Genomic DNA, 24,600 nt, shown 5'->3' with positions numbered 1-24,600 from the left:
ATATATATATATATATATATATATATATATATATATATATATATATATATATATATATATATATATATATATATATATATATATATATATATATGGCACTGTCTAAATCATAGAAATTCACCCAGCAATTTTTCTCATCTTAATATTTTAACTTCATTCAGTCTCTTACCATAGTAATTTTGAAACAGTACACAGAGTTGGACATGACTGGACAGGGAAAACGTTTACCTTTTCAAAGTATTTTTCATGGTGATATTCACCTATTTTACTTTCTTTTCCACCTGAAAACCTGTTTTATTCAACAGTTCTGTTGATTTCCCTATTTTCATCTTTTTGTTAAAATTTTCATTTTTTGTTTGTAAATTTTAAAACCAGCTGGTGTACCAACTTCTTTTAGTTTTCCCTTTAATGTTTCAATTTGTCTTAAAGGATCTTCTAAAATCAAGGCCATGTTATCTGCAAAAGCCTTTGACTTATAATTTTATTTTTAAATCTTTACTCCCACATCCTCACATCTTTTCTTATATTTAATATTTCAAGGACCAAAATAAACAAGAGATGAGACAGTGGGCATCCTTGTCTTATTTCTTTTTGTGTCTCGCAAGGTGGAAGAGTTTAATTACTATGTTTCCCAATAGAGTTATTTGTGTATTCCAAAGAAAATCTTCTTTGGAAATATATAGATATGAAAGATCATAATTAAAATTTTTCTGTAACATATACTTTTTTAGATTTTGAAGACGATGCACAAAACACTGCCTTAGAGGAGAAAGCCACTCCAGCTCCAGAAGCTTTAAATATTCAACCTGAAACCAACAACACTTTACAAGTAGAGCAAGATAAATGTAAAGGTATGTCTAATTGGGAGCTGGAGATAAGATTTTATTTATGTATTTATTTATCTAGTTTATATAGCAACCCATTTCATAGAACAAGCAACACTATATATTTGTGGTGGCGGACCTATGGCACACATGCCACAGGTGGCACACAGAGCCCTCTCTGTGGGCACGCGTGCCGTCACCCCAGTCCTAGGCCTTCAGCTGGGTTTTATAAAACCTTTCCACTTTAGGCCTCCACTGCCGGGTGCATCAAAAAAAACAGGTTCAATCAATCAATTTCAACTCGCGGGGAAAAAAGATCTCGCAAAATTGGGATTGATTGAACTTTTTAGTCCCACGCTGTCTGCCATTACCACCGCAGCCACGCCCATCCAATTGGCCACACCCACCCAGCACCCGATGATACATAAGTGGGTTTTGGGTTGCAGTTTGGGCACTCGGTCTCTAAAAGGTTTGCCATCACTGCTATATATTGTTTTGCACATGTTCGAAAATCATTAAAAGTTTCCTTGGCAATTTTTATTTTAATACTAGTTCAAAGAGCCTTCAGTAGGCTGACAAAAAAACCCAACAACAACCAGAAGCTCAGAGGATAATGTGCTGAATAATTGGATGTTAACTTGAAAAGTTTATTTAATATTAGCTGTTAGACTGTTTGTTCAACACAGCTGTATATAGTAATTTCAGCCTCATAGATAAGCTTAGTTTACCAATAAAAGAAAGATTCTAGAAAATGATTTAGTACATGAGGGTATGTGATTTGTTTGCATGTTTACCTTCTGATGCAATGACCAGGATATAATTATAATATAAAAGGGAGTCTCTTTAATTGTTTTTAACGTGTTTTGAAATATTGTGTTTACCAGATAATGGTCCCTGCAAGCACATTTGCAATATGGTGGAAGAGGAAATTGTGTGTTCTTGTTCACTTGGCTTTGTCCTCCTTTCAGATGGTGTTTCCTGTGAAGGTAAGTGTGTTGAAATCAAAATCCTTACTTCTCAGTTCCGCCTGTTGAAGGCCCTTTAGACTTTGTCAGAATGGTTCTATTATTGTATTTATTCAAAAAAATAAATATTCCTATAAGGTCTACATATTATATCGCTAAATCAGCTTTTGGTCTATTTATTTTATAAATAGTTGTAAAACAACTCAAGCATTTGCTTTACCTTCATTTACAATTCTCTGGATGCACTGCATATTCTAACTGGTCACACTATGAAAGTTAGTTCCTTCACTGAGCAAAAAATATGATTCAATTTTTACATAACTCGTAGGGTGCTCCCATATGGACGTCTCCTGTTAGCCTGTCTAACAGAAAGGCCTTAATGGGTATTTTGTAATAAGAAAACATGCAAAGGTTTCAGTTGCAAGAAAAGATTATTTAAACTCCTCTTTGAATGAGGCAGCGTAGTTACCCCTTAAAAGCATCTGGTAAAGCTACTACCATTCATCTTCATGCCCAATCTGTCCATAAATGGGATTTGACTATAAATGTACTGAAAATGTAAAATATGCCATTAAAATCAATGTAATACCGTACTTCTGCTAAATCAGTGAGTTTCTTCTTCGTAATTGTTTGGAACAGCAATATTCCCACCAACACTCATAGGGCAAGTCAGTGTGTATAAACAGATAGCAAACACCGCTCCCTTTTAGCACGGTGATGTTACTTAGTTACTTAGTTAGTTTTGTAATGAAACGTGTTTTTTGCAAAAAAAACAACGTACATATAAATAAATACATATATACATACACATTATAAAACTTGGACTAACTTTGTCGTACTTTAACTCTTGTTCTGACAGTTTAATAGTATTAGTAAAATGTCATAACATTTCTGGCTTATGTTAACATTATTGGTGTTATTGGTTTTTGGCTCTGTGCTACAAGGTAATTTTGAAATGTAGAAATGGTTCGTATATAGTATTGCTTGCTATTTATTGCATTATCCTGCTTTTCAGCCAATGAAGTTCAGCATAGCTGATAGCTAATACCAGTATGATTCTTGCTATAGTGTGGGATAATCTGTGTTCTTGTTATGTCAATGAAAGCTATTATAGGTTTCCTTGGTATATAAACTGTTTGTATATAGCATCAGTATACTGGTTATCTATAAATTAGTTCTGGTGACTGAATAGCAAAAGGAAGTAGTTAGTCAGGCTTTTAGGCAATAGCAAATGTGAACCATTGGCTCTGGACTGCAAATAATTTATACCATCCCAAGAGAGGCAATAGACTTCAGGGGTCTGGAGAAATTAAGTTCTTAAAGACCATTGGGTTGCTCTTTCTTTGACCATTCCATTTGCTTTCAGTAATTAACAAAACCCTTAGATGGAATTTCTGTTAATAGGAGCCATTTCCGTGCAGGAGTAATTGAGTTGCCAACTGTGAGCAAAATTTATATATGCTTGGGGAGGGAGAGAGTTAGCCTATTTTAAGATTTGTAAACTAGATTTTATTTTTTGCCCCATAGGTTTTTGTGCCATTGCTTCTGTAGGGTGCAGGAATGAAAATTCCATATATTGCTAAAAACAGCAACATAATTGTGTTTCTTCCATTCAACATTCCATTTTGCCCTATAGCTGGTTGCTTGCAGGAGGCTTCTAAAATCTCCAGTCATGCTTTGCTAGGGCAGGATTTCTTTGCTCGGTCACTTCACTTTCCAAACCAGGACTGGAGAGAAACTAATGACGATCAGCCTTCATGTCCATTTATCCCATTAAAAAGTAACACAAGCGAATTGGTACAAAAGAACACAATCTCTTTCTGGTCAGTACTTGTCCACTTCTGGGCAGTGCGAATTCAGGTATTTAGAGCTTCTTTCAATCGAGAGCCTTGCATTATTTATTAAGAATGAACTTCAAGCAAGAATAGATAGCTCATAGTAATGGTTTTCTCCAAAGAACAGGGCAAGCAAAGTAGACCAAATATGCATAAGCAAGATATGCTTTTCTAAAGATAGGATCAGGGTACTAAAGGGTGTACTTTTCACATATCAAAAGGGAAAGCCAAATAGCAACCACAGACTACAACTCATCTAAGCAAGGAGGTAACAACAACAACAACAACAATAGAGTTGGAAGGGACCTTGGAGGTCTTCTAGTGCAGCCCTCTGCTCAGGCAGGAAACCCTATACCATTTCAGACAAATGGTGGTCCAGTCTTTTCTTAAAAACTTCCAGTTTTGGAGCATTCACAACTTCTGGAGGCAGGTTGTTCCACTGATTAATTGTTCTAACTGTCAGGAAATTCCTCCTTAGTTCTAGGTTGTTTCTCTCTTTGATTAGTTTCCATCTGTTGCTTCTTGTCCTCAGGTGCTTTGACTCCCTCTTCTTTGTGGCAATCTCTGAGATATTGGAACACTGCTATCATGTCATCCCTAGTCCTTCTCTTCATTGAAGCAACCCTTCCCATTTGTATGATGCTCGGTGTACATAGGGACCTTTACCATCTCACTGAATAGTTTACAGGGAATGTGCTCTTCACATTAATAGTTAAGCTATAGCTATCCTGCCCACAATCTTCTTTTCAGTTTTAGGCTTCCTATATTTGTGACAAGTCACAGTATTATGTGTTCACTTTTGTTGTACATGTTGTGGAACATGGAATACACTTGTTATTGTTCATCCTTATTGAATTTTTTGGTGTGTAGTAAACAACAAATAGATGATGTGTTCTAATAGTCCAAATTGTTATCACAGTCTCTTGGCCAGCTAAATTTATGTGCCCCATTTTGAAGTATTTGAGGAATGGAAAAGATGAAAAGATCATGAAAAGTTCATGTCTGTTAATTATAGAATTCTCATATTTAATTACTTTAATGACATCAGTATGTGTAAATGTAATAAAGTGACTATTTTTCTTGTCTCCATAATCCATTATTTTAGAAGTTTATTGTTCTTTCCTTTTCCTGGATTAAATTATTAAAAGATTTAAATTCGAGTAGCATTCACAAATAGATTTATTGAATTTCTGATTTACTTAATTTCTGATTGAAGCAAATCTGTTAGAAAAGTCATCATCTCTTTGTGCAATATATAAATATCTCTTTTGCACTCTTTTGAATAAGCCCTTGCTATGTGATTCTTGGAAGCTTTGGGTATACCATAGATAACCATTCATTCTGTATGCAAGTGTCCCTGTGTGTTCTATATTGTTCTGCTCAACAAAGCACTTTATTGATTTCTCTTTGTGAAATTCATCTACATTTTAGGGAGAAAGACTGGTTTCAGGCAGAGGATATGCTATGCTTGCAGAAAATTGCAAGAGCTAAGGGACAGGTAAAGTGCTGGAGCTTTGTCTAAGAGTCTGAAGACATGTTGTTAATCCAAGGGTCCAGCTATAGATCAGAGTTTCTCAACCTTGGCAACTATATCTATGGACTTCAGTTCCCAAAATCTTGGAATTAACATCCACATATCTTAAACTTGCCAAGGTAAAGAAACACAGAGCTAGAAGATTCTGATGTTTGGCGTAGGCAATACTCATTATTAACTCTGGAAAGTGTCAAGTGAAGTTTGTTTATTTGTTTGCTTGTAAGATTTCTTTCCTATATTTCCTTCAGGTGCTGCTTTCATGTTTATGTATGGCTGTCCTATTAAATCTATCATTCTGTGTACTGTAACTAAAGAATAATCAGGTGCTATATAAAGCAAAAGAAATAACTGCAGAGATGTTCCCCTTTGATCCATCTAACCTAACATCTTTCTAAACCTTTCTTTAAGTGAGAATTCAGAGTGGACTCACAGCATATCTTTCTATCACCAACTCTGGAGTTACTAGATTAAAGTCATTAACCTCACTGTTAACCATGCATGTTGCAAACGTATGCATGATAGAAAGATTTGGCTAGGGCATGGCAACATTAATGCCTCCATATGAGATAGTATCCAAGAAATGGTAGGGACAGTTTTGTTCTGGACTGCATTGCACTTATTGCAGAAAGCTACCTGTATAACTTATTTCTATCCCTTTCCCAATCTGAGAGGAACCAGCAGTGATAAAAACTTTAGGAAAATGCATATACCTTAAAAGTTGCCAAGAGTTGATTCCAGAGTATGCAGTGGAAAAGCATATTGTGAGTCTATCTCCAGTTCATACTTGAATAACAGAGTTGGAAGGTACCTTGGAGGTCTTCAATCCAACCCCCTGCTCAAGCAGGAAACCTTTCCAGACAAATGGTTGCCCAATATCTTCTTAAAAACATCCAGTGTTGGAGCACCTACAACTTCTGGAGGCAAGTCATTCACTGTCCTTTCGCCATCTTGGTAGCCTGTCTCTGGACTTGCTCCTGTTTATTTTAAATTGGAGTGTGTAGAACTTAACCCAATACTCGAAGTAAGAATTATTATTGCAAAACTAGCACATTGGGGCCTTGGCTGTTCTTCAGAACTTCTCAGAGATGCTGTCCTAACTGGTAAATCAGAGACACTTCATTTGTAACTATAACAATATTTCAAGGAAGTTGTAACTCATCATTCTATAAGTGATTAAGATATTATGTTATGAGCCCTGTTGAGTCAGCAGGCTTAGAATCAAGACTAGAAACCAACTTTTCTATAAGCATTTAAATAAACTTTTATTTTTCCAAGTATTTCATAATTTGCTTCTGCCTGAATTACTGGAAATGTTCTATGTTCATTTTACACAGAAGATACAGAAAGATTTTCTTCATAGAGATGTTCATGAATTTTATTTTCCTTCCTGCTGAAGACAAGTTCACATTTTGCATTTCCTCTCCAACAGCCAGCATTCAGCTGAAATCAATCAAGATGCAACTAAAACCTGTGAAATTGCTTTGACATGTACATGTTCCCAGGAGAAGCTATTTATAAATCTTGCAGATGCAGAAAATAATTGGACCCTTCCCTGTTTTCTTGTTTTCATATCGTTTGAGTTTTGATTAAATATTCAAGGTCACTTAGGAATTCACTGTACATTCTATTTTCTTTCACCTGTAATCTCTGAAGCTTTTTGGCAATCATCGTGGTTTGTGGACGAGAGTCTTGTAGGTCAACCTTTCCCTATTTGGCACTTTCCAGATACTTTGAAACTGCAGTTCAGCTGGTTGAGTATTAGTGGGAATCAAAATTCTAATAGACCTGAAGGACAACAGATTGGACAAAGTTCCTTTCCTTAGGGCAGGGAATCCAAGTGCCAGGGCACCTCTCCATTGTTTGAAGAGCTCTAGCAAGAAAGGGTAATGATCATCAGATAATAGTTTCTGTTACCCAGCTACTTCTTACTCTTCAACAGTTTGTTCTATTTAGCTGAAATCTGTTATTCTTGCTTAAAGGTTCTCTGTTTTCTTGCATGGTCATTCATAGAATTACAGGATTTTTCTTCTGCCCTGCTATCTTTTCTTTATTGCAGTGTTTGATTGCCTATTTTATTCCTTGCAGCTAAATGAGTTTTCTACTACCTTTCTGCCTTTAACTTTATCTTAGAGATACACTTTGCTTGACTGAGATACAATCATTTTATCTGTAAAATGTGCTGATGGATGCACAGTTTGTTTGAGGAGAAGGCATTATAAGCTACATTATGTTTTGGTAACTTTCCTTCTTAGGCCCTTATTATTTGTGTGTGTGTTGTAGCATGTGAAGTATGTATTAAACTGATTGAGAGTTTAGAAATGAAAGGGAAAGAACGGAAAGGTTTCTTTGATTCAGCCTTTTGCTGTTCCTACCCTTATATTTCCAGTTGTCCTATATAAGTATTACAAATTAACATCCTTCGTGGGTAGAAGTTGTGGCGACATCTTGACATTTGAAATGAAACCTAATCAGTGCCATAATTTTGAATTAGATTGTATGTTCACCATAGTGGCGTGTTTAATGCCCAGCCTGTAATGATAACAATAAAACATTTCTAGGATTGCTGGAAAAATAAAATGCGAGATATATAAGGATCTATACAACTTTGTAAACTGTACGGTGCCAGTCACAGTAGGATCCCAAACAAAGTTCATTTCTCATCAACACATGCTGGGCATGAAACTTGCCTCTATGGACATACTACTTAATTAAAAGTTATGGCAATGATTAGGCTCTATTTCAATGACCAGGCTCTCATCACAACTCCTACTTGATCATATACTACAAGTTATTCTTATGAATTTCAAAGCATAAGTTTTCATTCATACTCATTCCTGTGGTTCTTCCTTGGTTGCTTTGTTAGATTATTCATATATTGCCTTTGTGTCATGTGGTGACCAAATGATTGCTTCTCTTGTGAAATTGAATTATATTTGCTATATAAACTAGGAATATTCTGTATATAATATGTGTGCTTGCACTCATACTTTCTTAACTTCTGTGTACAATTACAGTAGTTGATTACATAATAATAACTTTGACTGAATGCATCACTCAAAGCAAAATTAAAAGTAGAACATCTCCTAGAATTCCTTATAAATTAAAATATTGTAAACTTCTAAAATTGGCAAGAACTTTTAAAAATGCAGTCATATAAACTTTTCTTCCTGGACAAATAATTTCTGCTATATTTTTAAGGGGTTTCCCCCTCATGCTGTAGTAAATTTGAAAAAGGTCTATTCTTTGTTATATGATATGCTGCCCATGTGGTTTTTTTCACAGATATTAATGAATGCATATCAGATACTCATACTTGCAAGAGAGGAGAGCATTGTATTAATACAATTGGATCATTCACATGTCTTCAGCAACTCAGCTGCCAATCTGGATATGAACTTAAGGATGGTGAATGTGTTGGTAAGATTAGAATTTATTTTTGTATATTTTGTATATTTTGTATATTTTTTCAACCAGTTGGTAAATTCATTTGTCAAAATCTCAAATTGAAGTACATATTTAAAGTTTAAACAAGATTTAAACTTAAAATTAAATTTATTATTTTCATGAAATTAAAGGAATTATTCTGTGTAACCAAAAAAACAACAACCCTCAAGCCTGTAAAACAAATGAATCGTTAAATAAAATAATATATAGTAATCCTGTGATCCAGGGACAGGATTTACAGAATTTATGGTTGAGAAAGAGATATTCCCCAAAATATTGTTGTAGCAGTTGAATTTTCATTGTTGATGCTTTGATAATAGTATGGGGAAAAACATTCACTCAATTTTAGCTTGTAATTTTATTTGAGATTTTCCAGACAAAGTGGGAAATGCCTCTATTTACCTCCCTAGGTCTATCAAATTTTTGGAAGTGATGGTTGCGCTTTTATAAATTTTCCATGCTCCCACTACAGAATTGCTTTGTAATTATCAATTCTTATATAGCACAATGGGGATTGTAAATTCTTAGACATTAATTCAGAATACTCGAAAGAATTGTGATACTGTTCTCATATTGCAAATAAAGAAGGAATGATCATAATACTACTTGTTGCAATGCTTTCAATGATATTTGTATGCAAGAAGACCCAGCTAGCAAAAGTGATTGATTTACTTTGTTGACAAATTCAAGCTTTCTCAGGAAACAAAAATTGCTACCCCTTCTTTAAGTTAATTCAATGGTCTGAATAAAGGCACAGCTAGGTAATTTTATAATCTAGACTTAATGGGTATTATCTCAATTCTGAAGCATACAATTAACATTGTCTATATAGATTAACACACAGTTCACCCTGGAGAAAGGCTGGTGGGGCCAGTAACTTTTAAGCTATTCCCTTCCATGTTTCGATTAAACATTTTGAAGCAACAATGAGAAGAAATACTCAAGCTATTTCTTGCTAATTTAGATACTTGCAAATATTGTGGGATTTTTTTAAAAAAGTATTAAATCATTTCCAGCAGTGGGTACAGATTTCATTTAGAGATTTTAAGGAGGTAGGTTGGCCACAAAGATAATTATTTTGTTACATTCACATTTTCCATCAAAGTATTGGAGTAATATGAGTATTATTAGAGGACAAAAGTTATATTTGAGAGTGGTCGGTATTCCAACGCTTTGTTTTTCTTTTAAAATACATTTTAACAAATTTGACATACAGATTTCCTATGTGCAGGTAGTCCTCATTTAGCAACTATCTCAGACAATGGGGGATGATCAGTTACAATGGGGGATGAAAAAGTAACTTTGTGATCAATCCTGCATTTATAACCTTTGCAGGTCTGTGAAGCAAAGGAAGCCTGAAGTAAGAGCACAGCCATCGTTTCATTTAGCAACCATTTTGCTTAAAGTCTGACTTGCCACTCCCAATTGTGGTTGCTAAATGAGGACTATCTTATTCAAAAACATCCAGCAGCCACTTTTCATATCCTAGCTGATTTTAAGTCTAGCATATTAAAAAAAAAAATGACAAAACAGGTTTCTGTGTGGTTTCCCGGTTAACTCCTGGACTCTGGATCTATAATTCAAACATCATTGTAATAAGCAATTTCTAATTATTTGCTGTCACCTTCATGCTTCTGCTATGGTGTGATATTGTCATATTAAACTATGATTATGTGCTATCAAGTCAGCATCATTTCTCTATAAAACTACAGTTCAATATTCTCCATGATGTTCTGTCTCTGAAAGAAAGAACAGCTGGAAGATGGATTGCTGATTTAAGCAATGTATTGATATTTAATCCACTGACATTAATGAACGTATAAGTGCACCTATCACCATTGTAACGGAGTTCATCATCTTGCTGCAGGTCGTCCTCTTCTTTTTCCTTCTACCTTTCCCAGAATTAGAGTCCTTCTAGAGAGCTATGCCCAAAGTAAGATTATTTGAGCTTGGATATTAAACATAGAGGGGTACTTGTTCTTCCTTTATTTTATTTTTAACCAAGGAGATCTGGACATTTGAATAACATCCAAAAGAATCCAACTATGACCAATATTTAAGTGCACAAAGCAGGGCTTTTTTTGTCATAGAACGCCCAGAATGGAGTTCCAGCACCTTTTTTGGATGGAACTTTGTAGGGTAGGCAAGGCAAGGCAGGTTGTATGACGTGTGTGAGTTCTGGCACCTTTTTTTTTTTTTTTTCAAAAAAAGCACTGGCAAAAAATATCTGATTTTGGATTTCTGCATCCACATTTGACTATACATGTAGAGGGCTAGTTTTCAATTTTGCTGAATTTGCTTACATGGATTGCATATAATTTTCCAGGGTTTTTTTACACATCAGAATTGCAGTTATTCTTTCCAAATGGAGTCAGGCTAGAAATGAATGAAGGCTGCCTTAAAAGTATCTTACATTTACTATTAGATGTTAATAGCCTCTTTCATTGTAGCATTGCTCTCTATAAACTTATACAAGCACATGAACCGAAAGGTGCCACAAGAGTATTAGAAATGGTGTAGCTAAATTGTTTCTTTTCTTTTCTTTTCTTTTTACAAAAGATATTGATGAATGCGAAAGAGGAACTCACAGCTGCAAGATCAACTTTGCATGTCAAAATACAAAAGGATCATTTTACTGTGAATCAAAGCAACGATGCATGGAAGGATTTTTACAAGATCCAGAGGGAAACTGCGTCGGTGAGTATTTCTATCCCTCATCTTTAAAGTTATACTGTTTTTCCACTCTGAAATTATTTTTTTTTTAAAAAAAATAGAATAAAACAAGAAGTAAATATTAGATTTTTGAAATATTACAATTTTAACCATAGGCTAAATAAAATCCTATCTGTCTGGAATTTATTGCACAATAAATCAAGACCAAATGAACAGAAAAGGAAGAACAGCTGGAAAATGGGTTGCTGATTAAGTTAAAGACTGATAGCAATATATTAATGTTTATTCCACAGACATTAATGAATGTACATCACTTCCTGAGCCATGTAAGGCTGGATTCAATTGCATCAATACTGTTGGATCTTACACATGTCAGAAGAACCTTTTAATATGCAGCAGAGGATATCATTCAAATGAAGATGGAACCAGATGTGTTGGTAAGACAGTCAGATTAAAGAACCCGGCTGTAGATATGGTTAGATTTACTGTCTCTCTTTAATCTCATTTTCAAAGAGGTTTTTTTTTAAATAATATTTTTTATTAATTTTCTAATTTTACATTTAGGTATTTAAAAAGCAATGTGGTGGCTGGGTTAATCAATAGTTCAGTAACATACAAAAATCTTTAGTACAAATCCAAAAAGGCCAACACAGTGCTAGGCTGCATTAACAGAGGGATAGAATCAAGATCANGGAGAAACTTCCTGACAGTGAGAACAATTAACCAGTGGAACAACCTGCCTCCAGAAGCGGTGAATGCTCCAACACTGGAAGTTTTTAAGAAAAGACTGGACAGCCATTTGTCCGAAATGGTATAGGGTTTCCTGCCTGAGCAGGGGGTTGGACTAGATGACCTTCAAGGTCCCTTCCAACTTTACTATTATTATTATTACTATTACTATTATTATTATTATTATTATTATTATTATTATTATTATTATTATTATTATTATTATTATTACAACCTCAAATATTTCCTCTCTTTTTCCCTTAATATCTACTATCTCATATTTAAGCTAATACAGTTCTTATTATACCAACTAAATAAAAACATCATTATTACATTTATCAATAAATTTTAGCTTATACATATCTTAATTACTTTTACACTCAATCTTTACAGTCAATCAATGTCCTGTTATTGGTTTTTTCCAATTTTTAGTTTCCCATCAATATTCAAATTTAACATTTGATATTTACAATTTCCAGGTTTTAGGTAACCAAAGTTTCCTTTATCTCAATTCATAACAGAATCTAATATTCAAAATACACATCTTATCTATTTGGGTATAATCTTGTTCTATTTCCCAAAAGTTATCTATTTCCCCCCATCTTACATCATCTAATTAATAATACAGTATCACCTTTAATAAATCAAAGCCTATTATATATATTGTCTGAGTTAATCAATAAATCAAACTTATTCATAATATTTTTTTTCTTTGGGGTCTAATTTTTAAGTATTAAACAAATACTGTAGCATCCTTATTTTCAACTAATTTCCAAATGTTTTAAATTTAATGACCAAAATTTCCCTTATCTCAACTTCTCCCTTTGACTCTCTAATTAGTAATATAAAAGCCCCTCTGATAAATCAAAACCCCAATTTTCTTCAGCCTTATTGTGGCTTGCTTTCTTTGCCAGCTAGCCTTCCATGTCAACGCTTTTAAATCATCAAATAGATCTCCCTCTATTATTATATATATTGTTTGGAATAAGAGAGACTATTTAGTTGCCATTTTTTTGGAAGGGCTAGCCCATTTCTATTCCTTAAATTGTCTCCCTATTATTCCAAATCCCCATAATTGCCCTGGTATGTTTATCTTCCATTCAGTCTGTTCTTCTTGCTCCTCAAATTTCTTCTGATTTATATAGAAAGTCTTGTCCATTTCCAGTGTTGTCAGTCCCTTTTCCGGATATTCCATTGACTGTATTTGTTGGTCAATTGAGTCCTCTGTCCTAGTATTTGATTTTTCCACTTCTTCTGTTACCTTCTGTGTTGTTAGTTCTTTAGTTGTAGTCGGAATTTGGGTTTGTATATCTAAGCTGACATCTTGTCCTTTTCTGTAACATCTTATTTCATCACAAGCTGAAAGGATGGTTTCATGTATTGCTTTCAACATGGAAAGAATCTTTTCCTGGTCTTTATCCATCTTATCTTAATGGTACGTTAAGTTAAGGACTTTGAAATCAGACGATGAAAATAATTTTACAGCTGGGTATGGGACCTCTATTTCACGTGTTTGTAGGTAGTCTTTATAGTGAAAGTCGTTTGTCAAGTAAGATTTTATAATCCAAGGTATTTCATCATCTCCAGTAATGACCAATGTTCCTCAGATAAAAAAGTAGGAAGGCAATTCCCCACATACAGCTCTAAAAATCATTTTCAAAGAGTTTTGATACATTTCTGTAAACATGCATGTTCTGAATTCCAATAAATACATAAAAGGATCTGTTGCAAATCTTTGTGGTGCTGGTAGAGATAACTTTAATGTTCTTTGGCTAAAAATGGACTGCCTTAGTTGCCACCCAAAAGAAATTGAGTTATATACATTTGCCTGCCTGCTAAATCTTAAAATAGACTTCAACAGGTAAGAAAAGCAAGTCTGTCAAATTCTTGGCAGTGAACAGTGCTACTGATTGCTGTTGCTTTTCACTAGGCAGTCTTATTCATCAGGAGAGGTTGACATTTATACTAGTGTTTGCCAAAATAATTACTCTTGTCCTTGTTAATGCCAGCAAGGGAAATAAAATCTAAAATAATTATTTCTATGAATTAATATAAGACACATACATGTATCAATAGTATAGATATTTCAGTGATTCATGCTTCTTCTGTTCCTTGTGATTTCTAAAAACTGAAGCAAGCATAACTCAGGCATACATTGAATCATGGAAAATGTCCTTTTATGGATCAGTAAGTTTTATTATAAAATACAGAGAATAGGGATAAAATAACTTTTTTTCTAAATGGAGGTATATAAATAGTAAGGCCATCCAGGAACTCCAAATCATATATGGACAATGAGAGATAAACTTTGCAAGTAACAATTTTTTCCAAACAATGATAGGAGACGTTTGGTGTGCAATCCATTGTACAGTGAAGTACACTGGGACAAAAGTTATCTATGTGTGTTTGTAAGTACATTACAAACATTAAATCTTTACTCATTAGTCTGTTTCCTTAGATCATTCTGCAATTCTCTAGTGCTTCAATGTCCTTCTGGAGATAGTTTAATGAAGAGAAGGACGAAGGACGAGGGGGGACATGATAGCAGTGTTCTAATATCTCAGGGGCTGCCACAAAGAAGAGGGAGTCAAGCTATTCTCCAAAATGCCTGAAGGCAGGACAAGAAGCAACAGATGGAAACAAATCAAGGAGAGAAGCAACCTAGAACTAAGGAGAAACTTCCTGACAGCTAGAACAATTAACCAGTGGAACAACCTGCCTCCAGAAGCGGTGAATGCTCCAACACTGGAAGTTTTTAAGAAGAGACTGGACAGGCATTTGTCCGAAATGGTATAGGGTTACCTGCCTGATCAGGGGTTGGACTTGATGACCTCCAAGATCCCTTCCAACTTTTTATTATTATTATTATTATTATTATTATTATTATTATTATTATTAATAATAATAATAATAATAATAATAATAATAATAATAATTATACTGTCTATGACAGAAGGTTACACATTTTTTCAAATATGGACACACCACACACTTAAATATTAATAAAACTATTAATAATGTGTGAATGATTTCCAATTTAGGATTTGTTTTTTTTCACCATATTCATCTAATGGAGTAGTGTCAACTACAGTATCGAAACTCCTTTCTTCAGCTCAGAGCCATATTTGGAACATTCTTAGTTGTTCTGGTCACCACTTCTTCTCTCCCCTCTTTTTTTTTGCATATTTTTTTATTTCATTATAAGATAAAAGTATAGAAGAAACAAAAAGTTGGAATAATAAGAAAAGGAAAGAGAAAGGTGCAAAGAGAGAAGAAAAAATAATGACTTCTGCCTTCTTTGGTGAAGTCGATTACAGAAATAATACAGTGCCAACTTTTTGCTTTACATTTCACATTTTAAGCCATTTCTAGCATTACAAAATCATTCTAATCAGCAACATCCAAAATCAAAGTTTCATTTTTTTCAGCTTTGAGCAAAAAATCTAGAAGCAGTTTTCAAGTCAAAACAAAACCATGTCTCCTGACTCCATCACCGTTTCCATTTATTCTTCCATTGTGGGAACTAGTGTGTTTTTCCATCTTGGTGCATATAAAATTCTCACTGTTGTCATATATAATAACAAGTTCCAAATTTTGTTTCCAATTCTTTATCCATCATACCTAAAAGGAAAACATTTGCTTGCATTTATTTTATATATTTCAATGTGAATTTCAATCCATTAGAATACATCTTTTCCCAATGGGCAATCATTATACTTTAACCAAAGTTCTTTGTCCATTGGACCATACAATCTCTAACATATTCATTCTATCCCCTCCCTTGCTTTAAATGAGTAAAACTAGGGCAATTTCAAGAAATGAAAATAATCAAGAAACTGAAGAAATTGTCTAAAATAATGGAAATAAAAAGAGGGGGCATAAAATTAGGCATGACTTAGAAAAAATAAATAGGGAGATATTCCTTCTTTATATCTTTGAAAAGCAGGTTTATCTAATAGTTAGATCAAATTATATTTAGGCTAGAGAAAAGAAGATGCTTCTTCACATTGTCTCAACCTACAAAGGTCTCAGCTTTAGAACAAGATTAGTCAAATTCATCTGATCCTAAAACTCTTGTGCCTATTTGGTTGTTTGTAACCCTGAATTGGGTGAAATAGGGCAACAATTTTTGCTCAAATTGATTAGCTTATAGAATGCATCCAAAATCCAGAACCCATGGCTCCCACACAATTGAAATTTGGCAAAACTGTGGCTGCTTCAGTGCTAGAAGTTGCTGGTGCTTCAAATTCAAATGTAATCTCAGTAACTTGAGCAAATGAATAAAAGCTATTTGTTAAAATAATAAAAGAATAAAAGCTATTCTGTTAAATCCATCAATGAGCATTGATTAGGCAGTAGTGATGGTGGTGTAATGCAAGTAGAAAAATATACAACAGAATTTGTATGTAATAAATCATATAGCTTTCGTCAATGGCTTATGTGGGGTTTTAAACAACCATTACAGTTGAGTAATAACAATGTGTTATTGTGGGAGAGTCTTGGCTTTGAGGGAAATTAAGAACAGCTTGGCCAACTATCATTAACCAGTCTAGGACTACAACAGTGCTTTGAAAAGTATGTCTGCTCTACTAAAGTACTCATATCCAGAATGCTAATGTTGGTGTGAAATTCTTCTTTGTGCTCATTTACTCTCTCAGCTACTACCTAACTTGGTTAGCACTAGTAAGACTTCTTTAGAAACTTGAAATTATAGAAATTAGAGCTTTGTTGTATATAAAAACTTCATAGTTCATTGTAATATTAGTAATGAAAACATTGTGCCTCTGGCCTTGTAAGTATACTCTTATGCTTAGACTTTAAACACTCTAATGCTTGTGTGTGTGTGTTTGTGTGTGTTTGTGTGTGTATATATAGGGTTAAAGCATAAGCAACCAAATTAGTGGGTCTAATTTCCTTTTTCATTTTGTAAGAAAGAATACAATGGATAGTTAAATTTTTGGTTGGATAAACTTATGATTCTAGAAATAGATCATTGGGAAAGGTTTGGCAGAATAATGGAGTTATTGTGGTTGCTTCTTTTTAGTTAGAGAATTCTTAACAAATTTGTTCTTTTTAATGCAACAAAGTGGTTAGCAGCAGTTTCTTCCAACATTTAGCTGGAAAATACTGTGACTGTCATGAAATGAGATGCTCTTTTGACAGAATAATGTACTGAAAGTAATTAAAAGCAGAAGTGATTGGAATGCACAATTTCAAAGAAAACTAATCAAAGAGTTGAACAAATGAATTAAAGGCAACTTATGTTGCTAATTGTCAGATTTAAGTCATTATTAAAATTAACATTTTAATGTTTGCTGTAAAGTGAACAGAGATGTAAAGAGATGGTGCTTTAATTTTTTAAAAAATCAGGTTTTGATTTATGATACATTTAAAACAAGAGTTGTAATTTCTTTATCTCCAAATACAGTTGTCTACAAGTAAATCCAAGGGTCCCAAAGACTATATAAAAATGTGTAATGAAATCTAACACTGCCTTTATTATTTTACATAACTGTTATCTGAAAATGCTGATTTAATAACAGAACAGAATAACTGAATAACAGAGTTGGAAGGGATGTTAGAGGTCTTCCAGTCCAGGGCTTTTCAACCTTTTCACCCATTGTACCACTTTTAGGATATGGCAATATCCGAGTACCACCAGTCGCCTAGCAAGGTGTCAAAAACTTGACCAAAAAAAAAAGTGATAAAGTACAGATAGTCCTCGACGTACAACAGTTCGCTTAGTGACTGTTCAAAGTTACAATGGCACTGAAAAAAGTGCCCCCCAAGCCACAGCTGAGCAAGACACCTGCCTGCCCACCCGGCGGCGCGCTTCCTCCTGTCCGAGGGGGGTGTTTGGTTTTTATTCCCCCCATCTGCTGGGTGGTTGCAGCAGGTTTTGGTCACTTCACATGACCCTGGGACACTGTGACCGTCATAAATATGAATCAGTTGCCAAGCATCTGAATGTAAATCACAAGACCCTGGAGATGCTGCAACATTCCAGCTGATCGACGCTTCTTGGCTCAGCAGAAGCACCAGGATCAGTACTGCTTTCTAGCTGATTGGTGCTTCTTCAGGGCTCAGCAGAAGCACCAGGATCAGCGCCGAGCTCCAGCTGGAGCCTGTCGCTGATCCTGGTGCTTCCGCTGAGCCCTGACAGCCCTGTAGCTCCAGCCGTCTCTCGCTCAGGCTTGTGCGGTGCTGCCACCAGTTCAGCTCATTCCCCTCCCCCGCTATCACTTTTCTAGGATGGTCGCGTACCACCTGCCAGGTGCCAATGTACCACAGGTGGTACCCGTACCACTGGTTGAAAAGCCCTGTTCTAGTCCAACCCCCTGTTCAAGCAGGAAACACTATACCATTTCAGACAAATGGTTGTCCAGACTCTTCTTAAAAACTTAAAAACTTCCAATATTGGAGCACCCACAATATCCACTGATTAATTTTTCCAACTGATAGGAAATTTCTCCTTAGTTTTAGGTTGGTTCTCTCTTTGATTACTTTCCATCCATTGTTTCTTGTCCTGGTCATTCCAAACAACATAGGAGAATTAAGATATGAATTCAATATATGCCAAGAAAAAAATTAAAGGGAAGCTAATGTTTTTTGAACCCAAAATAGAGTGCACTCCAAGGCTTTGCAACTTGAATTTCTATTTTATTTTAAAATATAGGGTTTGTCTGTAAGAACCACAGAGCTGCAGGAGGCCAGCTTTGGCAAAGGGATCTAATCACTGTACCTGCAGTTTCTGGGAAAAATTATCCCATTTTCGCTTCTGCTGCATGCTCATGCCACACATTTGCTGAAAATTGTGATACAAAAAGGAGAGTGGCCATCAATTGGTCCATGGTGGGTAGAGTAATTGCTACTTTTTGCTACTATAGATGTTGATGAATGTCAGTCTGCCACACATCACTGTGGAGAAGGACAGATTTGTCACAATCTACCTGGAGCATACCGCTGTGATTGCAAGATGGGATATCAGTATGATTCATTCAGCAGAACTTGCATCGGTAAGTATGACACAGGGGATTTGGTATTGCTGATTGTCAAAATATGGTCAGCTTTTATACGCTATTGATTTCAGCATAAGTATTAATTCCACTGAACTAAAACTTAAATAAGATAGCAAGCCTGCTTCTGAAGTTCTTTTCATTTACTTGGACTAATTTGTCTGTTCATAAGTACATGCTTTAGATTTATTTCAAGTATAGCAATTGATTGAAATTAAGACAGTACTTATTAATGGGCTAAAAAGTCTCCAGCTGTCTGTTTTACTAAGTATCTTCATACCTGCAAAGAAAATAGTTTCTGAATGATTTGGATGCTAGGTAACAACCTACCAGCTATTGGATTTCTGAGTGGATGCTATAATCCAGTCAGTGCAAATAGGTGCTGGAGTCTCCTTATTTTAATTAGACAAAATTAAAATAATTTAATTAGACAAAAATGAATGGCAGATTGTTGTAAACCTTGGTGCATGCTTGAGGGGGGTGAAATCAACCAGATGCTTAAGTTCTGATTATGATACACACACACACTCACACAGTATAATTATGTAAGCTTAGCTTGGAAGGTTGCCTGGAATTAGCAAGAATGGTATGAATATTTCTTCCCTTCCTCTTCTTTCTTGCCCAAGGTAGCGTTGAAGTCAAAATGAGTTTTGAAAGAGATACCCATGGAGATATGCTTGAAGATTTTGACCTTTCCAAATTCCTATAAACAATGTGTGTTATAGTTTATAGCTCTCTACAAGAACTTCTGGATGTTATAAATAAGTGGATGAAACCGGCAATCTCAGAAACAATCAGCCAGTTTGTGCTCCTTTGAGATTCCAATTTCAGAAAATTAGAAAAAGGGAGAGAAGGGAGGGCAGAACACTCCTACTTTACAGAATTGCTTGTAAACGTCCAGACCACTGTAATAATTATCTCCCCCTCTTGGGCTGTTTCTACTCCAGGTTGGATATGCTCTGGATTCTAAATGATTTCAGCTGAAGTAGAATATCTAAGAGGACTGATTTATTCACATTTATCATGATTGGGAAAATGTACACGAATGGAATCTTAAGAATGCTGATTTGGAACAAACAGATTTAAACCTTATGAGGCTTAGAGTCTGGAAGAAAAAAACACAGAGGGGGTTTTGGCCTATCTTCAGGATGCTGAGCCAAAGAATGTCTTCTAATGGTAGTACAAGTAGATTGATAACGCTGTGGCATGGGACAGGGCTTTGATGAGATAGAAACTGTAAGAGATTGACAGTTAAAAAGGAGGTTGTGTCCCTAACTTTACCTAAAAATTAACATTCATGAACTGTCAGTCTAAAATGGCAACTTCTTCTCTAATTATAGAGAAAAGAATATGACCTTGACAGAAATATGCAAGCTCCATTGCCAAAGCGAAAAACTTACTTTAAGTCCTCAACAGTCAGATAATATCAAGAAGCAACTCAGATAAGACGCTTCCTAATTCACTGAACTATAAGTAGGAAGAGGAGATCATCAGACTTGCATGAAAGTAGTTTTAAGCTTCCTGTGGAATTCATTTCTTGGTTTGGTTCTACCTAGTGGGGCTGACCATAATTTACATCCATTAGTGTAACTTCATATTCTGGAGGTTTCCAAAACCATTCTATGTGCTATAAGTGGCTTGGTAAGTCAAAGACATAGAATATAAATGTAGAAAACTTGGCAAAAATGAAGTGGTCGTTTATTTGATAAGGTGGTAATTGCATTTTTCTATACTTCTTTATTTCACTATACTGGTAAGCAAACAAAGTAAGGAAATGTAACATCCAAAATGGAAACAATTACACAAATCTTCCTCTAACACCTTTGCCTTTTTCTGCCTTACAGTTTCCCAGGTGTATTTTATGTTTATCAGTTTTGTTTTTGTTTTGCAATAGACATAAATGAATGCTGGAATTATCCAGGGCGACTCTGCCAGCATTCATGTGAAAATACTCCTGGATCCTATCATTGTTCATGTTCTTCTGGATTTCGCTTGGCTTATGATGGGAAACATTGCGAAGGTATTTGTACATGAAGCTATCTCAAAAAAAAAAAAGTCAGTGGGGATGGATTGCACAGTGAGAAGTGCCTTGCAGAAAACAACACATTTCTGAACGCAAGTTTTTAAATCCTCATGCTTTCTTTTACATTATTCTATCCTAATTTATTTGTCACAATTAGCATCCCAGTTTTCCAATGTACTTTGTATAGTATAATATAAAAATGAAACCCTGCCTTAACTGCGATTGGGTCCTTTCTTCATGCATTTGTATTTCACTGAAAATGAATAACTATGGTCTAATTTACAGGCCTATTGTTTTGAACAACATTACAATGATAATAGCATGATAAAAAATGAGTTGTGTTATAACTGCTAAGTCAAAGGTGGAGAAAGAGTGGCCCAGTGCAGATTGTTAGCATCTCTTTGGGTTCTAGAGCCTCTTCCTCCTATAGTGCAATGCCATATATTGGCAGCATCATCTGTTGACCCATTTGCTTGTAGACAAAGTGCAAGTACCTTTGATTAGTCACTAGGCCTGGCAGCCATTAAGTGAGAATTATCTCTACTTTACATATGTTTATATGTAAAATTTAAAAGACTTTCAGTGAAACTTAAACTTCCCGAAAACCTTCTCTGAAAAGGTCCTGGATCCACTTCTTTCTGGATTGTGTGATACAACTTTCCATAGACCTTGAGGTACCAGGAATGACACATCCCACATCTAAGTTATAGCTATAATCATCTATGACTTTAAAATGCTTATTAATATTATCTCAGTTTAGTAATGTAGTATTTTAATCAAACATATATCCTGCATGTATAAACCACAGTCATGCTGTATCTTCAGGCTTGAAGATGCTCCTTTAAAAAAAAAAAAAAAAAAGGCAATCCATTTAGTTAAAGGGCTTTTCTACTTTGTCTTCAATGACAGGTATGTGGCAGCAACTGATTTTAATGTCTCTTTGATACTCATTTTTCAACACAGATGTCAATGAATGTGACAATAATCCATGCAGTCAAGAATGTGCTAATATTTATGGTTCCTATCAGTGTTACTGCAGGCAAGGCTACCAATTAGCAGAAGACAGCCATTCCTGTAAAGGTACATCTGATTTGTTCCATTGCAGCAGTAGTGTACATTACTCTGGGAGAATAAAGCCGTTGCCCTCACATGTTTGCTAATGTACCAATTCCAGATATTGATGAATGTGGCCAAAGTGCAGGCATCTTGTGCACTTTCCGCTGTCTCAATGTGCCTGGGAGTTACCAGTGTGCTTGCCCTGATCAGGGATATACAATGGCCGCCAACGGAAGGAGTTGTCGAGGTAAGAATAAGATTGCAAAAAAAGACAGAGAGAAAATTGTTTCTTTCCATTAGGTTGGAAAGAAATGAGTTGACCTAATTTTCATTTCATTACCATGACTGCACATGAATAAATGAATTTCATTTTTAAAATTTTGCCATGCAGTAAAAGATAGGAAGCTAAACATAAAGTAGGGAAGTACGTGCATACTCAAACCAAGTCCTGGGCAAAAACACTTATATAAAAAAAAACATGTATTAGATGAAAAAGCATTCCCCTTTTTGGGGAATCTTCTATAGCAGTGGTGGCGAACCTATGGCACGGGTGTTAGAGGCGGCACTCAGAGCCCTCTCTGTGGGCACGCGCGCCTTCACCCCAGTCCTAGGCCTTCAGTTGGGTTTTATAAAACCTTTTCGCTTTAGGCCTCCGCCACCATGTGCAAAAAAAAAAAAGGTTCAATCAGTCAATTTCAACTTCTTGCGGAAAAAAAAAGATCTTGCAAAGTTGGAATTAATTGAACTTTTGCCATTACCACCACAGCCACGCCCACCCAATGGACCACACCCAGCCAATGGGCCACGTCCACCCAATTGGCCACACCCAGCCAATGGCCACGCCCACCCAGCACTCGACGATGCATAAGTGGGTTTTGGGTTGCAGTTTGGGCACTCGGTCTCTAAAATGTTCGCCATCACTGTTCTATAGCATCATAACGTGCATGTATTAAACATTGTGTGTAAAAAATTGTGTAGAAGTTCAGGCAGACATTTAAAAACACACATATAAATTTGTTCAGCAATGGAGTGAAAAGAGTTTAAGATTGGGAAAATGAGAAACTTAAAAAAAATCAAAGTTATGTAGATTTGTCCGTAGGATAAAAAATACTATTACTGGGTAATTGTTTTCCAATATTTATTTTTATTAAAATTACAATAAAAGGAACCACAGTCACTCAATGGCTGTCCTTGAAAAAAAGTATCTAGGTAGAGATGTTTTCTTTTTCCCATCTGTGATTATTAGGGGATGAATGTGATTCTCCCTAGCAGGGTAGAAGGTTGTGGCAGCCAAGAAAGATTTAGGGTGAAGAACAACTTTAAGTCAGCCTTTTCATCATTGCCTTTTGTTGTCCTACTGGAAGAACTATAATTGATCATATCAAGACTAGATTAGCCAAATGTTTCATCGGTTCATTATTCCTTAATGTAGTATCAGCACATATGGGAGTAAGCTATCATCAGTTCCTAACACAAATCAGTTTTTATACAGTCTAAAGTGAGTCCAACGTACTACTCCATAAAGGATGTCACTGGTGCATGTCTCTGATACTTTTTCAAATAATGTCATATGATATAAGGAACAGATTTAAGCCTAGGCAATAGGCAGACTGGGTTTTTTGCCTCAAACCTATCATACCCCTTTGCAGCCCTGACAGATTGTCCTGGTTCTTCCCCAGCTAGCCTGCTCTTGCAGTACTACCTATGATGTTGGCACTTTGCTGGTGATACTTTTGCGGACAACAGCCTTGCAATCCCTTTGTGCTTTCTCAAAAGAAAAAAAAAGTGAGGGATATCTCCCTGTCTCCCATTCACCCTTTTGCTTCTTCTATGGTGGCATGTCTCAAATTTGAGGCATGCATGGATTGCCACTGGGCAGTTACAATGCCACGGCTGTTGGGTAAGCATGTGTACAAGCAGGTCTCTGAGGAGGAAGAAAGTGGCTACAGCTACCAACAGTATTGGTAAGCATTTTAGGAAAAACAAAATCCTGCCCCTGATGTGCTGCTAGGACACGTGAACAATTGATCTGTTATTTGGTATCCCAACCCTTTGATATTGTTGGGGAATACAATTTCACGTGAACTGCCCACTGCAGTGATGGTCAGCTTTGAATTCCAAAACTCCTGAAGAGTAGCATTTTGGGGCGGGGGAGGTAGTATAGATAGCCAAGTGATATGATTCATACTTCACACTAGAAGTCTTCCTTTAATATGATCAACATAGCTTCTTTATAACATTACCCAAGCAGCCTTAAAGAGATACAGTTGCAAGAAAAAGTATGTGAACCCCTTGGGATAACGCAGAGTTTTGCATGAATTGGTCATAAAATGTGCTCTGAACGTCATCTAAGTCACAACAATAGAAAAACACAGTCTGCTGAAAATAATAATACACAAACATTACATGTTGCCATGGTTTAATTGAACATAACATGTAAACATTCACAGAGCAGGGAGGAAAAAGTATGTGAGCCCCTAGCCTAATGACGTTTCCAAGAG

The 24,600-nt window shown here is 35.5% G+C and overlaps 1 protein-coding gene across 1 annotated transcript in view; it reads left to right on the top strand.

Moving 5' to 3' along the window:
• Positions 1-24,600, top strand: part of LOC107292273 (fibulin-2) — a 41,861-nt gene that overhangs the window by 8,293 nt on the left and 8,968 nt on the right. The window contains exons 2-10 of the mRNA XM_015821351.1: positions 732-851; positions 1,709-1,810; positions 8,441-8,575; positions 11,162-11,299; positions 11,569-11,712; positions 18,892-19,020; positions 20,915-21,040; positions 22,007-22,123; positions 22,218-22,346. Of these exons, the coding sequence (XP_015676837.1) occupies positions 732-851; positions 1,709-1,810; positions 8,441-8,575; positions 11,162-11,299; positions 11,569-11,712; positions 18,892-19,020; positions 20,915-21,040; positions 22,007-22,123; positions 22,218-22,346 (1,140 nt within the window). The remainder of the gene's footprint in view (positions 1-731; positions 852-1,708; positions 1,811-8,440; positions 8,576-11,161; positions 11,300-11,568; positions 11,713-18,891; positions 19,021-20,914; positions 21,041-22,006; positions 22,124-22,217; positions 22,347-24,600) is intronic.

The sequence above is a fragment of the Protobothrops mucrosquamatus genome, unplaced genomic scaffold, assembly GCF_001527695.2.
Source record: "Protobothrops mucrosquamatus isolate PMUCROS unplaced genomic scaffold, P.Mucros_1.0 scaffold1311, whole genome shotgun sequence".
Lineage (NCBI taxonomy): Eukaryota > Metazoa > Chordata > Lepidosauria > Squamata > Viperidae > Protobothrops > Protobothrops mucrosquamatus.
Note: the sequence above shows the minus strand (reverse complement) of the source record. Positions and strands in the feature narration are given on the sequence as shown.